The 16,805-nt window shown below is 43.2% G+C and overlaps 3 protein-coding genes across 3 annotated transcripts; 1 reads left to right on the top strand and 2 right to left on the bottom strand.

Annotated features, from left to right (window-relative positions):
- Nucleotides 1-1,339: 1,339 nt before the first annotated feature.
- On the bottom strand, nucleotides 1,340-7,740 carry psmb5 (proteasome 20S subunit beta 5). Its single transcript, XM_047590400.1, has 3 exons — nucleotides 7,483-7,740; nucleotides 4,793-5,099; nucleotides 1,340-2,022 (listed from the first exon to the last, which is right to left on the bottom strand). The coding sequence occupies exons 1-3, from the start codon at nucleotides 7,705-7,707 to the stop codon at nucleotides 1,739-1,741; spliced, it is 816 nt and encodes a 271-aa protein (XP_047446356.1). The 5' UTR covers nucleotides 7,708-7,740; the 3' UTR covers nucleotides 1,340-1,738.
- Nucleotides 7,741-8,051: 311 nt separating this feature from the next.
- On the bottom strand, nucleotides 8,052-8,894 carry psmb11a (proteasome 20S subunit beta 11a). The gene is made up of 2 exons (XM_047589431.1): nucleotides 8,518-8,894; nucleotides 8,052-8,397 (listed from the first exon to the last, which is right to left on the bottom strand). The coding sequence occupies exons 1-2, from the start codon at nucleotides 8,892-8,894 to the stop codon at nucleotides 8,052-8,054; spliced, it is 723 nt and encodes a 240-aa protein (XP_047445387.1).
- Nucleotides 8,895-9,868: 974 nt separating this feature from the next.
- prmt5 (protein arginine methyltransferase 5) lies at nucleotides 9,869-16,294 on the top strand. Its single transcript, XM_047589734.1, has 16 exons — nucleotides 9,869-9,992; nucleotides 10,453-10,571; nucleotides 11,247-11,332; nucleotides 11,492-11,626; nucleotides 11,731-11,843; nucleotides 11,980-12,029; nucleotides 12,136-12,299; nucleotides 12,410-12,571; nucleotides 12,663-12,740; nucleotides 13,741-13,799; nucleotides 14,054-14,176; nucleotides 14,613-14,788; nucleotides 14,956-15,159; nucleotides 15,246-15,356; nucleotides 15,441-15,505; nucleotides 15,585-16,294. Exons 1-16 carry the CDS (start codon nucleotides 9,895-9,897, stop codon nucleotides 15,735-15,737), a joined length of 1,896 nt encoding a protein of 631 aa, XP_047445690.1. The 5' UTR covers nucleotides 9,869-9,894; the 3' UTR covers nucleotides 15,738-16,294.
- The last annotated feature ends 511 nt before the right edge of the window (nucleotides 16,295-16,805 follow it).

Here is a 16,805-nt window from a genome sequence, read left to right as displayed (position 1 = left end):
AAATTTAACTTGGCAACTTCTGTTCTTAGCATAGTTACAAAACCAATATAGTACAACTAAAAAAAAAAGGCCTAAAAAAATCTGTTCTTCCACCAACTGATAGATGTAATTGACATGTTCCCAAGAAGCATGTCGATTGAATGAGGTACAAATGGAGCTCAGAGAAAAGAAATTATTCATCTTTCCTGGGTCAAAGTGCTCTATATGAAAACCATTCTCCACTATGCTATGCTCAAATGGCCTCTAATCAACCAATTATGAAAAACAAATTGCAGTCTCTACAGCAGGCTATATTTAATCAAGAAAACCCTTCTAACACAATACAGTACCTTGTATATTAAATGGTGCTCAAGTATCTAGTGTTTATCCACTACTATAAGCATATAATTTAGTCCTAATTTAACCAGTCTGTAAAAAAAAATAAATAAAAGAAAAAAATAAAATCAGTCCTGAAAACCCATCCCCCAAATAAGGGGGACAGTTAAGAGGTTTGATTTTTCAATAATTGTAGCGCTTTTATACACATCTGCTCAGACGTGATTCATCTCCATGGGCACGTGCACAGCCACCGTCAGAATCTGCTTCCACTGATGTTGCAATTCCCACCACTTCATTTACCAAGAACAGCATCACAGATGAGACCCGCTCATTTCCATTTATCGAAATCCTATTTCTGTTCCATCTGCTGTCTAGTCACCTGTGAAACTAGTTTTTAACCATGGTTTGGAAGTGCGCCGGCTTAGGATGTCTACCCCATTCCTTTTATTAGTGTTTATTCCAAACCATAAAAACTGCTGGAGGGGCACGCACTGCCTGTGCAGGTCGTTACGTTGTAAAACAACGTGGCAGGGTGGCACACATCGCACGTTGAGGAGCTAAGTGTGTCAGGGAGGAATTAAAGAATAAATTTCCCCTTCCAATTAAAAGACGTATTAGTGCGACGTGAGCAGAGGAAGGAAACATTATCAATGAGGGGAAGAAAACACACTGTTACAATTCAGAAGGCACAATTACCAAGGCTGTTGCCGTGCAATTAAACGGCGCTATTTAGACAGTGCTAGTTGCCGATAATAAACGCGCAACGTATAGGAGACGAATCAGCTTCGGATGTAACTTAACAATCCCGACAGCTGGGGGAACAGATGACTGAAATGTAAACCCGAGCGGAGGCAAAACAACTACGTTAAGAAGATGATGAGACCGTGAGGGAGCATTTCACGCAACTGACTCTTTTGTATATACACACACAAAGAGTCAGTTGCGTGAAATGCTATTCGGTGCCTTCTGACCTAAAGGTCGAATCAGCCGTCGAGCAAAATACCAAAACGACACCGTTTGAAAAAAAAGAACATCACAGGTTTTATTGAGAAAGAATAAGTAGTTTTCCAGGGTGATCCAAATGAAATGTAGTGTATGTAGGCCAAGCAACACACTACTCCCACACTGTATTAAAAGCATGATTGAGTCATCTGCACCTCCTCTCTGCAGGCCCTCAAATCATACACCGTGCAGGGCGAGCGGAGCTGGCCAACATTGTTAAAAATGTTGAATATAAAGCTTTACGCTTGGAACAAGTTACAGAAGTGATGCAAGTGGAAGTCAATTGGCAGATAAGTCCTTTTTATTATAGGTCAACTCGACTGACATTTTAGAACAACTTAAACATTGGATACTAGAATAAACTCCTACCCTTACCAGCTACACCCCACCCTCAGACCTCTTTTTTGAATTTCCCCAACTATGCCTGCTCTTTGTACTGTTGGTGCAGCATGAGCACGTCTTCCTGGGAGACCCTGGTCCAGCCCTCGCTGTGGACGTGGTACAGGTTGACCTGCCCTCCGCTGTAGGCGTCGCGGTACGTGGCCTGGTAGATGGCGCGGCGGCCCAGCTCGCAGGCCTCCTCCACGGTCAGGTCGTGCCGCAGGCCACTGTCCATCACACCGTAGGCGTACATGGAGCCCGAACCCACCGCGAACAAGTCGCCGCACACCCGGTTCCCTTCTGAGTCGACATAGTACAATCCTGAGGAGAGAGGACAAAAAGGCAGGTGAGAGGGATGGGAAGACAAAGGGAGGGAAGAAACAGCAGCGCAAAACACAGATTCAGGTGTTGAGGTTTGTCATTAAAACCTGAGATAGCATACATTTAACACCAGCGCTCTCCCGCAAACAAACACACAATCTTGTAATTGCACACGCGCCGTGCCCTCCAGAGAGAGAATATGAACAGCTGCAACCTCTCCAAGTGAAGTAAGGCTGGCAGATATGAACAGCTGCATCCTCTTCAAGTAAAACGAAGCCGGCCGCGGGAACCTGCTGACAAGGCAAGGGCCACATCGCTCTCTGCCCAGGGGCCCTGCACTAGATCTTATTGATCCCCGCAAACAGGCCAAAAATTAACTATCGACCCACAAGCTGCACAGGTAACTGCATCTCACACTTCACAGGGGATGACAAAATAATAATAATAAAAAAAAACATGTACATATTCTGCGGACACCAGATAATAACGGCGCGTTCGGAGCCTCCTGCGCACGCAGACGTTTCGTTCACTGGGACACTCGAACATCACGCGGAGCCAAAGCTGACCACCACACAACACGTAATCCCATATGCACTGCAGACGCACAATGCTCTGATGGAGCCGTGAGGGACAGTTTGCTCCACACCACGCTCTGTGGACACATGCGAGACATTTTGTTCCGCGCCATGACACACTCACTAGGCCCCGACACAGGAGCGATGTGGAATGGGTGAGTAGCACCAGCCTGCGAGCTCGCCCACAGCCGGCCCGCAGATGGCAAAAAGGCAGCCTGCTAAAAGGCACGTTTTTCATAGCGCTTCCACCGAGCCAAATCTGAGAAAACGACGCTCGCACTGAGAAACGCAGGAACACATGCATATAAAATGGCCTAATATCCGCCGCTATCGCTCAGGACTTCAAAATGACCTGCGATTGCACATCTTCACTTCGCTGCAGAGATTCTCAGCTCAACTAGTGACAGTCTATTAGGAATAGAGAGCCACTTGCTTTTCTGAAAAAATAGCTTACCATTGCTTTCAACTGGCAAATTGCAGCTTCCTCAGCCTGTCGTTAGCTTGCCATGATAATCATCCAGTGCCTGCCTATGCACAGGGGTAATTTGCCATTCCAAGTCCTGCCTGTTCCTCTTGAAAACTGTAAGGGACTCGTTAAAAACATAATAGGCAGGGAGAGAGAGTTGTAAAGGCAGCCTCTTGTGTTGAGTAGCGCGGTTGACGGAGGTGGATGAGGACTCTTTAAGAGGTCCAAGTATAGAACCAGAGCGGCACCCGAAAACACTTCCCACATTTATTCCTTTACAAACACACCTGCGCTCTTTCTAGAGCTCAACGGGATTTCGCTCAAGGCGCCGTACACCTGAAACACTGATGATGGAGGGAAAAAAAACAAAAAAAAAAAAAACACATGCAGGCTGTGATGAGTACTCAAAACTAAAAACATGAAATTTACAAGGCCCACATTAAAGTGGAAATGGGGGCACGTCGTCTGGGTGGTGGAGCGATGCAGCAGTGAGGGCCGGGAGAGGCTCCTTCCGCACCATCAATCAACTGACAGGTGCTTAAGGAGCCTTCTTTAAACAGCAGCCTGTGCAGCTGGCTGGAATGACAGCGTTTACCTGTAGGTGAGGAGGACAACGCGATGCATGGGTGGCTGGTATCAAATGGGTCAGTGTCTGTCATCTGTCCTTCCCACTAGAATTCACAACTGGCTCAGGAATAAAAAGAGAGCAGCAGTTGTACAGACGGGGGGGGGGGGGGCAACAACGTCATCACACCACCCTCTTGGGACTGAACTCACTGCCACACGCGTCTTCTCAGACAAGGCATCGTATAATATATTCTTTGTCACAAGGCTACAGCCTGTTTAATCACATATCCTTTATTACTAACTCTTCAGGTCCTTGCAGGGAGGACTGGAGGGTGCCACACAGAATATAGTCAGGGTACAGCTTCTACAGAGCTATCAAGCAATAACTATACACTGATTACAAGTGTCATAACATTTAATGTTATTAGAGAGAGCCATATTTGTCAAGGTCCTCAATGTCGCGTTTATTCGATTTATTTTGCATACAGCTTAAGACACTTCATCAGGGGGAATAAGTGCGCTTGACATGATTGTAGCCGGCTAATGAGCTTCCCGCCTAATCGCGATTGATTTAATTTACATGACATTTACCTCTCCAATCAATCACTGACATTGTTGGAGGAATGGCAAAGCTCCCACACCTATTGAACTTATACAGGGACCATGATTTCCCCAATAGATTGCGTTGGGTTTAACATGTCATTTGCGTTTGTTAGTTTATCGGCGGCCCCCGCATTGTTCACAAAGATGCTTCTGCCTTCCAGACAAAGCTGGCATCGATCTAAGCGGGTGTACAGACATTATGTATGCGACCCAATTGTCCAGGGCTGAGACCCGACGTCCATCATCCCACTGGCCCGCAGTCCCAGCCTCATCGATTTCCCATTACTGTGTCACTGTGGCGGCCTCTTTAAACACACCTTGTGTGATGTACAGCCTCACACTGTGTGGTATCCAAAAGCCACAGCTTTAAGTAAAGGAGGGGACGAGCTAAACAGAGGCTGCAGTACCATCTAGTGGATAACTCTGAGAACAACATGTGAACAAAAATATCATTTCCCTTCATAGTTGATGGGCAAACTCTTTAAATTAATTCAGAAGGCATTTTTATATCAAGAATAAATCCTAACCCTATATCAAAACTGCAGAATGTTGTATTTACCTGGGCCTCTCTTGTCCCAGCCACACACCATGGTTCCCATGCTGAGTCCCATGCCCTTGTATTGATACACCATGTTGGCCAGCAGCTTGGAGGCTGCTGCCACCGAGATACGCTCCTTGTTGCGTAGCTCATAGATGCGGCACTGGCGAGCCAGCAGGCGCTCCCAGAAGCTACAGTCTGCGGCTCCTCCAGCCATGGTACCCAGCAGGTAGGGGTTGATCTCGATCACCTTCTTGACCGTCTGTGAGGCGATGTAAGAGCCCGCTGTGGCCCGAGAGTCCACTGCAACAATAACTCCATGCTGGAACTAAGAGAGGCAAAAGAGAGAGAAGGAACGTATAGGTGAAGGATGGCAGAGGGAGAACGACACAGTCAGACAGACACATCCGTCAGTGGCTACGTTTTCACAGACGTTGTTGAGGACAGCAATCGTTCTAAATAGAGATTCTAATTTAAATGTTTGCAGCAACAATAAATCAAATTTAATAAGATATAGGTGTGCGTTAATAAACACTGAATTCATTCAATAGAAGATGACCCAGATAGATACTCACATCAGTTCTGACTGTATTCATTCCTAATGTACTGTCTATGTAAATGTATGGGTCAGACTGAGCACATGTGCTCGCATTTACTAAAGTGTAACCAAAACAGATCTCAACACCACTAATGTCTGTGTCCCTTGTACTTCTTATAGGCTCAGTGCAAACATTTGGGACACTACCGGCCAGTTTAGAATACATTTTTGATTTTTTTTTCTCACCACTGCTATTTAGTTAATAAGGTCATTTGCTATTAGGGAAGTCCTGATCAGTATAAGAGGGTGATATCAGAGTCAATCCAGGCATTTTTTTAAATGGTGTGTTCAGTATCAGGCTTCAGCCAAGCCTTTCTTTTGTAATTATTTGTTTTCAGTCTGTCATAAATCAAAACCACACTCCTGCAGCTTCAAAATGTCTACTTTACTCTGGAACATGAAGTCAGACAGACAGCAATTTGTGGCCATTTCATGAGGTGGGAGTAGGAGATGATCATTCAATATTACTACATTCTACATTCACCCAAAGGCTGCAATAACTCCAACGAACACATGTTGACAGTGCTATTTATTTTTATATTATTATTGTACTTTATTGAATTAAGATAAGAAAAGCCTCTGAGAATCTCCAAGAAGGGAAATTTTCTTTAAGACTGGATCAGCCAATACAGTCTTGTTTGCTATACATGTATAGATTATTTACCATCATGTAGTCAACCTTGCAGTAGTTGTCCCTATTAAAGCAAAGAGCTGCTGCTCTACAGCTGTGGGAGTGAGAGGTGTAAAATGTGGTTCAGCTCTGCCAGGGAGCTGCTGGATAAGAGGAAAGACTTTTACTCTTTCCTCCAAAATCCCCTATTGTTGAACTGACAGTCACAAAAATCGTGTAGTTCTACAGTGAAGACACCAGATTCTGACAGTCTGAGAAAGATGTCTGCTGGAGAGGTTTTCATTGAAGGATTAAGCGGTAAGGCTGGCATTATTTTTATCTTTTATTTTTATCAACAAATCCCCCAAATAGACCCAAAAAAAAAAAAAAAAAAAAACAGCCACGGGGACATGGCTCAGCATTTACGAAGCTTGGCCGTGTTTGACAAAGGGAGGAAAAGCTCAAGTGGCTCATTGTAATGAAGCGATATATCAAGCCAACAGAACAGGGTGGTTCTTTCATGTGTTCAGTTTAGTGGACGTTCTTACTCGCAGCATCAGTTAATGGGTATTTTTAATGGGCTTTATTGAGAAAAAAAATAGAGAGAGGAAATTAAAACCACATGAACACGTTAATCTGCATTTGCCTAAATCCTAACATGGCAAATAAACACAAACGAATGAGATTCTTTCAAGAACTCCTGTACCTCTTTATTTCATCAGTGCATGTGGATATACTACTTTGTTCATTCCTCCTACAAGATCCAAGGAGTATATCCACAACTGTACTGTTTCATCATTCCTATTTTGTATACGCATCCGTGTGTGCTTGATTATGTGTGAGTGTCTGCGAGACATAAAAACAGACGAGTGATGATAAGAACGCACCACGTGAGCTTTAGGTTGATATTTTACTCATGTCCAGTACGACTATTATGTATCAATTTTAACGAAATGAAAAGCTATCTGCTGTAAAATGTGCAACATTTACACAACAGTATAAATTAATTAAATGAACACAAAACTCACGTGAAACAAACAAAAAAAAATCCTCACTGATTTAATCGACATGCGATTACCTGTTACACATTTTAATGCATCGTTAAACTGACTTTCAATACACATTTTATTTATCTTTTCAAACGGTCCAGTATTAACCGCTTAATGGCCAAGTCATTTGGATGCAATACTCACATGGAGATAAAACCATGAAGAAGTAGAAAACACGCTACTTTCACAGACACTGTCCCCATTTTAGTTAGCAGTCCTCATTTCTTAACAGGTAGAAATGTCAGAGACCATCACAAAACACTGAGGATGTCTGCCATGAGAAAGCGGTTTGTAGCCAGGCTAGCATGCTAACGTTGGAGATGTTGTGTCATATAACCCGTGGAGATGGATTTACAGAGTTCATAAGATTTATCAGTCGCCAATATCGACAGCCGTGCATTTTAAATGAACCACATGACGCCAGTTAGCCACAGCGATGGGCTCGTTAACTTACTTTAAATGCTAAGGTGGTGGTGCCATGCAGAAACTCTATTTTCCTCTCGACGCCGTCCTCGTCTACGGCGCACAGCGGGTTTTTAACGGAAAAACTGAGGTTGTCCCCCGGTGTGGGCTCGTGTCCCAGACCGCTGTGTCCGGGCTCGCAACCAAAAGCAAAGGGCTGGTAACTATCAAACGAAAAATCCGCACAATCACTGTTCAACACACTAGCAAGAGCCATCTTTGAAAATGTATGATGAGCAAGCAACTTCCGGCGTGGAAGACGAAGAACATTTATCGCGAGATGTCGCCAAAATACACAGCGCCCCTTGTGTCTGTGGAGGCTCGTATTGCAAGTTAATAAAGTTCAAGGGAAATTAGTTGGACAAAAACAGAAAGTGAATGTCTCGCTAAAGAAAAACTAAGACCCAAGGGTTCTAGTTTCATTTTAGCCTCTATTACTATTCGTCGTTAATGGAATTATGTAGTATAAAATTTTCAGGACAGACAAAAGTTGTTGAACTCTGAAAATAGTCAAAATTCACACATTTTTTTCTCAATTTACACATAAATGCTACGATCTGATTAGGAGAATTTAGTTTTGCCACTTTTTTTCTTTCGTTTTGGATCTGCAGCCCTCCTCTCCATGTCTCTGTAATATTCTTCTTTCAGGTCCTCCCTTTTTCTCTGGCTCCATCCCTGGGCTGTAATATGGAAGAGGTCCACATTGTTCCCTGAGTAGGCATCCCTGTGAGTGGCTCTGAACACTGCTTCTCTCGCCAAGGAGATGGCTTCTTCTTTACTGAGGTTACTCCCCAACCCTCCATCAAGTACTCCATAAGCATAAGGAGAACCTGAGCCCACAGAGAAGACATTTCCTTGCAAAAAGGCTCCATCGCTGCACACATATATCACCTTTGGACCATTGTTAGGGGATGGTGAATGTGTTGTTGCAGTCACATTTTGGTTACTAAGAACAGCTGAGGAGCTTCTGTTAGCCAGTATGGATTCCTCCAAGTTCATTACACAGTCCGTTTCAGCTTCTTCATTATCCCAGCCACACAGAGTGAGAGCCACACACACTTCAGTACCTTTAAAGGGATGCAGCATGAATGAGAGAAGCTTGGCAGTAGCACGTATTGAAAGACGTCGCCTGTGTCGCAGTTGGTAGAGTCGAATCTCTCTAATCAGAATCCGCTCCCACAGCATGCAGTCAGCACCGCTACCAGAGGAGGTGACCACTAAATGAGAGTGAATAGGGGTAATCTTATGAACAGCCGGACAGGCAACAAGCCCCCCAGCACTGGCACGTGTATCTGCAGCTGCAATCACCCCACCTTGATAGATGAAACCCAGGGTTGTTGTGCCATGAGACAAAGGGAAAGGCCTTTGGACTGTCACTGAATGGTTTGGTGGGCAAGGTGGCATGAAAAAGTTAATTGGAACCCCACATGTTGTTGTAGATGTCTTCATTCTCCATGTGTTGTGATAATCAGGCATATGAATAGATGTGACTGTATCCTCTAAAAGAAAGCACTCGTGATGTGCAAGCCTATCTTTGAAGCAACAAACATCTTCCAGAGCCATAATGCTGAGATGAAGTACAGATGCCTTCCTTGATCTCAAAATGAGAACAACGTTTTCTCTGAAAAAGGCAAGTAAAAAGTACTCCTCAAACACCGTTCAGAGCAGAATCCATCCGCTGGTAAGCTGAGCAAACATATGTGCAAAATCCTCAAATCCAATCCTGGCTTGTTGTAGGGAACACTGCCACTGACTTTTACTTTACTTTTACTGCCTAGTTTTGACCCTTTTATAGCTCTTGCAGATATGACAGCTTGCACAAATGTGCACATGCACAGGCAGGTTTATGCAACTGATATTTAAGTCTTCATGCTGTGAATTTGATATCCACAGAAGCCCATTTTTGCAAACCTTATATGCTCATCTATGCCAATACACCATTTTCATCAGTTTCAGCTTGTCTGTAAAGGATTACGATAATGGATTTTCTTCACCCACAAATCTGCTTTCCAAACTGTGGTATTATCTGAAGTATGATGTCACAGATATGTATGACCCTCTACAAGCAATGAGAAATAGAGAATGAATCATTCTTGTAACGTTTTATATTCATTTATTTTTATTATTCAGACAGTTAACTTTTTGTTACTCTGTTGGGAATCCAAAAAATAAACGTTTCAATTCAACAGTGAAAATAGTGAACTTCATAAACTGAAAAATCATTGACGGACAATTATCGCGGCAATTCGCGAGATATGCAACTGGGCTACTGTTGAATCCATTTCGGCTCCAAAGACCATTGAAAATAATCACACTGCTTGTCCAGGCGGATCCAAGATGGCGTCAGTTTCAACGAAAGCAAAAGCAACATGGTCCAACAAGACTCATTCAGTCGGCTGGAATCATGGCGTCCGTCAGTACGGGGGGCAGAGTGTCCTGCGGGAGAGATTTAAATTGTGTGCCGGAGATAGCTGACACGTTAGCTGCAGTCGCCAAACTTGGGTGAGAAAAATGCCTAAACCTGCGCGTTGTTTTTTTTTTTCGCTGAAATAACCGTAGGACAGGGACTCGCTGGTTTGCTAGCATGTCGGTGCGTGATGCTCGCTAAGCTAGCCGGTGAATTACCAGCACGTGCCCAATCACAACGATGCTTTACAGTTTCAGATTCAGATTAGGTAAACTTTATTTCGGCGCGCAGGGCACACAGAACAGGCGACAACGACATAAGACTGAGCGGAAAAGAGATAAGATAAAAGATAAAAAGATAAAATAAATAGCATAGAATAAACCAGTTGGAAGAAATACATACACACGTGAAGTGTTTCTGATGCTCGTAGAGGCCACACTGACCAATACTTGTGAACTGTCTGAAGAATTAAAACATTGCTATTTTTCACTTAGGGTTGACATAATAAATCACATAAACGCTAATCTGTGTGCTTTTTGCCTCTCTACTGTCCAGGTTTGACTTCCTGTGCATGCCCCTGTTCCACCCGAGGTTCAGGAGGGAGTTCGAGTTGGAGCCCGCTAAATCTCGAGCCGGTGCCCAGACCCGCTCAGACCTGCTGCTGTGTGGCAGAGGTTCGTGTTCATGTCTTCTGTGTCTTCTTTTATGTCAGGTGGCTGTAGTTTTTATTGTAAATCTAGACTCTCTCCAGAAAAGGCGAAGCGTACCCTTGATAACAGGCCTTATCAGATACCACATAAAGAATAAGGGATTGTGATCATATTGGCTCAAAAGTTGAATTACATGATGGGGGGTTTTCTTACAATATAATGAAATGAAGTGCACTGACAATTAAGAGCAGTACAGTACTACATCCTACTGACACTAATATACTGTGTATAATAGGACACTATAATGTTCTAAAATTATAATTGATTCTTCTGAATATGTTCTTCTCATTATGCATGGGTCACTTACAGCATTTGTGTTTACAAAGCAACCAATACAACAGATCAGAGTCAGGACTTATTTCCTTTGTTTTGTTACCTGCTATGTACACTCATTCACAAGTTCATTAGTGAAACGTGAGTGTATGGTATAGTTATGGACCTATCACTGACTTTCAAATATCACTGTGTTGAAAATGAGATTATAGTTAATTATTTATTGTTACACAATGGAGAAAGTCTTTTTGACTCTCAGTTTGTAAACTGTAGGTCCGTATTGCACATGGATGTTGTGACTGACTAATTAAATTAAGACGTGAGGTATTGAGAACGGATTCTCATATGACATTGTGCTTTCTCTAGACTGGAATACTCTCATAGTTGGGAAGCTGTCCTCATGGATCGATGCCGATTCAGAAATCGAGACCGAGCGCAGAAACTCGGAGGCCGTAAGTTGTTCAATTTGGACAAAATCTTTGTCTCTTTTTGAGGCCGTCGTTGGCGTTGCTTGTTAATGTTTTGTGATTTTAGTGCATCGGTCGACTCGTCCAGTTTCTCCTCAATATGCGTTTTCATCTTTCTCCCCATCATTCTCCGTTTCCCTCCAGGCTCTAGCACAAGAGTTAAACTTTTCGGCCTACCTGGGTCTGCCTGTCTTCATGATCCCTCTTAAGGGCCCACGTAATGCCAATCTAGCCCGACTGCTGCTAAACCACATCCACACTGGACACCACACCTCAAATGTAAGACACGCTGCAATGGGAAACTCAATAAACGAGTAGATGGCAGAGTAACCAGGCAGACAGCTGAACTCATCACTTAACCGCTGTTGCCCTCTGTTTATTAGTTCTGGATACGTGTTCCGCTGATGGCATCAGAGGACATGCGGGAAGATCTGATCGAGAATGAACCAGCTGCTTGTATTGATGACATGAGCATTGATGAGAAGACTTGGAGCTGGTAAGTTTCTCGCCAGTCCACTTCCCCAGCAGCTAAGTGCTGCCTGCATGTTAAAACGGCTGTTATTGATTTCCTTTCAAATCGTGAAGTTTTGTTTACTTACCTCTTCGTTCTCTCTCTCTCTCTTTTTTTTTAGGTGGCACTCATTTAGAACCCTTTGTGATTACAACAAGAGGATCTGTCTAGGTGAGAGAGCACAGTGGGGAAACAACCACCTGGGGGGAAATCAGTGCATTAAGAATTAATTGCGGTGTTGTCTGGTACTGAAAATTTGCCTTTTGTGCCCCTGAAGCTATTGAAGTTGGAGCAGACATGCCATCAGACGCTGTGTTTGATAAATGGCTTGGGGAACCAATCAAAGCAGCCATACTCCCCACCAGCATCTTTCTGACTAATAAGAAAGGCTTCCCTGTTTTGTCAAAAGCCCATCAGAGAATAATCTTCCGTCTTTTCAAGGTAATAATAACAATTACTATTGCAACTGGCTTGGCTCCACTGATTTTAAAAAAAGGAAAAAAAAAACACCCAAATGCAGAAAAGTTATTAATCACAGCTTCTCTTCTTAGTTGGAAGCACAGTTCATCTTCACAGGCACCAGCCGTCACACTGAGAAGGATTTCCGATCATACCTGCAGTACCTGGAATACCTCAACCAAAACAGACCCGCACCCAATGCCTATGAGCTCTTTGCCAAGGGTTATGAAGACTATCTGCAGTCACCTCTGCAGGTGAGGAAGTGCTCACTCAGATGTTGGTGCTTGAAGTTTTTCCCTTTCTGATGTTCATGTTTTAAGAGTTTTTATGGTTTCCTTTCTTTAGCCCCTCATGGACAACTTGGAGTCGCAGACATATGAAGTGTTTGAGAAGGATCCTATTAAGTATTCACAGTACCAACAGGTAAAACCATGAAACACAGTCTGACCTGCAGCTTCAGAAATGCTGGTAAAGTACTGGAAAACCACAGCAATTAAGTAGAGTACTCTCAAGAGAGAAGTCTGTCCAATAGTCCTGCGAATAAAATGTTTTCACTGAGCTAGGTTTTTGCCCAGAACAAGGGGAGATCGTGACCTAAAAAACTACAACTGAGGTGTCCAACCCAGTTCATTGGCCAATAGCATCATACCAAGTGGATATTAGGCTAAATTTGCTGCTCATCATGATCAGAGAATCACTTCCAGTCATATCTGCAGCTCCATTTGTGCAGATTCCAACACAGTTTGCCTGATGTGTGGCCATTTATTGAATAGTTCTGCATTCATTTTCTTAAATGGTTGCAGGAGTGCACTCAAACTGTGTGTGTTGAAATATATGTGGCACATTGTCTCATTAAGCATCTCCAACATGCATGCCTAGATGTCCTTTGTTCCATTAATTCTCCTTGAAACCTGAAAGAGGCACCTTCGCCAACTTGTTAGTTGCAGCATCACCTTGCAGTTGTTCTTATTTTGAGTCTGGGTTTTTCATTTTTCATTTAAAATGTTTTGCTTCCTCCTGTAACGTTTGCAAATGCTATGCAAATATGGTCCATTTTCCGATAGGTCACCATGGACCCTTGATTTAGAGTATCTACAAAAACAAGAATGAAGATCACACTATGTCTGCGTTAATGTTCAGGTTGCTGGATAAACTGAATTTGTACTTGCTGTGAGTTTTCTTCATCAACAAAAGCATCCAGAAGATTGATGGCAGACAAAATAGAAATGTCAGTGTAGCCGTTTGGCCTCACTTATAATTCTGTATGTGTTGTACAGTGAACATTTACTTGTTAATGAAGCAGGAGCTTTTATGGCCAAGACAGTTTTTACTTGTGTGGATTTAAGGTTGGATAAATGCCAGTGTTGCAAATGGAATATAGATTGAGGCACCTGTTTTGTCTTTCTTTTGTCTTTCTGTGCAGGCTGTATACAAGTGTCTACTAGACCGAGTTCCAGAGGAGCAGAAAGACACAAATGTTCAGTAAGTATCTGGACCCAAATCTGTCTTAAAGAATCCCAAAGAAGAGTTAGGCTTTGACCTGTATATTATGATTAGTACTCTGAGATAATATTTTGCAACCAGCACAATCCTTCGTTGACATTACCCTTCATAGAAACACATCTTGTATGAGAACGGGTTAACATACTTTAAAAAAAAAACATGATTTCTTTTACCCAATGTTCTAATAGTCATTAAATGGCAGCGCTGTTTAAAATAGTGTCTGTCTTTCACAGGGTGCTGATGGTGTTGGGAGCAGGCAGGGGTCCTCTGGTCAATGCATCCCTGCGTGCTGCCAGGCAGGCAGACAGGAAGCTGAGGGTGTACGCTGTGGAGAAAAATCCCAACGCTGTAATCACGTGAGTCGAGTACTAATGTTTGGCCGAGGTGCAATCATAACATTTTGAGTGCATGTCATCACCAAATCTGCCTGAATGTGGCTAGATGAGGATGTCTCAGGCGACTGTAATGCAAGGTAGACTCAGGAAGTATGTTTAGTAGTTTAGTTAGTGTGTCCTAGGTGTGAATCTGAACAACTTTCATTTCACCACAGTTGGTTGAACCAAAGGAATAAAGAAAATGTCCTGTATATCAGACGGATTTTTCTTATGGTCCCAAAAGACATTTAACATCAAAATACATGAAGTGGAATTAAGAGTCTTTTGTGAAGTTTCACACTGGCACATTTGTAACCTCTTTTCTGTATTCAGACATCACATTTAGTTTCATAGCATTTTATTGTAGAACAAAGTGAAACCTGAAACTTACTGACTGTTGTTGATGTATGTATTTCAGACTAGAGAACTGGCGCTTTGAGGAGTGGGGTGATCAGGTGACAGTGGTGTCATGTGACATGCGCGAGTGGGCAGCGCCAGAGAAAGCTGACATCATTGTCAGCGAGCTGCTTGGATCCTTTGGTGACAATGAACTCTCCCCAGAGTGCTTAGATGGAGCACAGCACTTTCTCAAAGGTGCTTGTATTTAAAAGAAAATCCCACACGGAAACACTGAGTCATTAAAGCTCAAGCTCTGTGTTACTGGCACCACCAATAACACCGTGTAAACATCCTCCATTAGCTTCTATGCTTCCTTGAATCTCACATCACTTTCTCTTTTCCATGTCTCATGTCAACCTTAGATGATGGAGTGAGCATCCCCTGTTCCTACACGTCCTTCCTTGCTCCTCTGTCCTCCTCCAAGCTTTATAACGAAGTCCGTGGGTGCCGAGAACGTGACAAGGACCCCGAGTGCCATTTTGAGACGCCCTACGTAGTGCGCCTCCATAACTTCCACCAGTTGGCTGAACCAAAGCCATGCTTCACCTTCACACACCCCACAACAGGTAGACAGAATAAAAATGTAAACCATATATTAAAACATGATCCATTTTAATGTATTTAACAACTTTTTTTTTTCTCCTCCTTTCAGACATGAACAATAATCGGTATCAGTGCCTCAGATTCTCAGTTGGTTGTAACTCAGTGCTCCATGGCTTTGCGGGCTACTTTGAGACAACACTGTACAAAGATGTCACACTCAGTAAGTCAGCTGAATAAGGAGGAAGTCATGTTGTCTAGGCTGAAGTCTAAACATTTTTTTCAATGTTCTGTGTGTGTGTGGCAGGTATAAAACCAGATACACATTCACCTGGAATGTTCTCCTGGTTCCCCATCCTTTTCCCCCTCAAAGTAAGTCACACAGTCTTTACTCAGTAAAATGCAGAAGCCCAAATTTCATACTAATCATCTTTTTCCTTGTCTCCAATAGCAACCCATCTCCATATCCCGAGGTGATGATGTCACAGTGAGATTCTGGCGCTGCAACAATGGGAAGAAGGTTTGGTATGAATGGGCTGTGACCGAGCCCTCCTGCTCTGCCATCCACAACCCCGCAGGCCGTTCCTACACCATCGGCCTGTGAAGATGACACATGAGCACACCCGACAACAGGAGTCCACTCATGTTTGTTGTCAAGAGTCTGTTGCAGGTGGGATGGGGGTGGGGGTGGTCTGATACTTTTTGTACACAAAGTTAAACCTTGGACCCTTGAAGTGAGTGTAGTCTGGGGGTGGGCACTTCCAAGTCTGCCAAGTTGATTGAATAAACCAAATTTTGGAGTCTGTTTGAGTGGGCACAGAATATTACCTGTTAACACAGTGTATTGTTGCTGTGAAGTCTGTTCATTGGTGTCAGATCAAACACCGTACCACTGGTTCGTCATTATTTTTGTAAGTTTTTTCCCCCCCTACAGTTTGGATCAGGTGTTGCAGATTTACACGCACTCCATCCCTGCTGGACCTATGCCTTATCAAACACACATTCCATACTTGTGTAATGACAACATGCCGTACTCCCCAACACGAGATGGTCGGAGGCTACTTTCTTCAGGTCACATACCATGTTGTTTGGGGCTGTCTCTTAGTACCTTTTTGTTTCTGTATGTTTGAACCATGTCAATAAAGACACTGTAATATTCTCCATCAGCTCTGCAAGTTCTTTCAATGGACTGTTAATGTGTCTATAGGAGAATAGTTTTATTTTAAAGGAAAGCTGTAAGAGGGCGATTTGTCCAGCAGGTGTCAACCTCAGATGATTTGATGGGTCACAGGTCAACCAAACGGTACAACTGAGGTGCAACTGAGAGGTGTCCTATGAAATGTTGTGTTGGTGTGAGGAGGAATCCATAGCTCCAAGACTTAGACCTGTATAATCAGGGTAGATAATTCTTGCAAACCTGTGAGTTTTAAATAAATTAATGCCTTGACTGCATCAATTCACCTGTTAATTCATTAAGTCGCCTCTGAAAGGTCATGGAAGGACAGCAGACTGTCATTCTCTCCATTCAGTGTAATGCCACCACCTGATGGCCACCTCTTCTATACTTCCCCTCTCTGTGTCTTACGTGAACATAAACATTACATGGAGTTTACAAGTCTAAGTGTGTAAACACGCCCTGTCTGGTCTAATCATGCAGCATACACTGCATGCG

Source organism: Mugil cephalus, chromosome 7 (assembly GCF_022458985.1).
Source record: "Mugil cephalus isolate CIBA_MC_2020 chromosome 7, CIBA_Mcephalus_1.1, whole genome shotgun sequence".
Taxonomy (NCBI): domain Eukaryota; kingdom Metazoa; phylum Chordata; class Actinopteri; order Mugiliformes; family Mugilidae; genus Mugil; species Mugil cephalus.
This window is presented reverse-complemented; position numbering and strand designations above follow the sequence as displayed.

Bases quoted from the DNA above. Each gene is read 5' to 3' on its own strand.
- psmb5 (XM_047590400.1), bottom strand. From the start codon at position 7,707: ATGGCTCTTGCTAGTGTGTTGAACAGTGATTGTGCGGATTTTTCGTTT. The intron at 5,100-7,482 runs GTAAGTTAACGA...TGCCTCTCTTAG, and splicing joins CCACCACCTTAGCATTTAAA to TTCCAGCATGGAGTTATTGT. The intron at 2,023-4,792 runs GTAAATACAACA...CTCTCTCCTCAG, and splicing joins CTGGGACAAGAGAGGCCCAG to GATTGTACTATGTCGACTCA.
- psmb11a (XM_047589431.1), bottom strand. From the start codon at position 8,894: ATGCCACCTTGCCCACCAAACCATTCAGTGACAGTCCAAAGGCCTTTC. The intron at 8,398-8,517 runs TAATGAAGAAGC...TTCACCATCCCC, and splicing joins CTCACTCTGTGTGGCTGGGA to TAACAATGGTCCAAAGGTGA.
- prmt5 (XM_047589734.1), top strand. From the start codon at position 9,895: ATGGCGTCCGTCAGTACGGGGGGCAGAGTGTCCTGCGGGAGAGATTTA. The intron at 12,300-12,409 runs GTAATAATAACA...TTCTCTTCTTAG, and splicing joins TAATCTTCCGTCTTTTCAAG to TTGGAAGCACAGTTCATCTT. The intron at 12,572-12,662 runs GTGAGGAAGTGC...TCCTTTCTTTAG, and splicing joins ATCTGCAGTCACCTCTGCAG to CCCCTCATGGACAACTTGGA.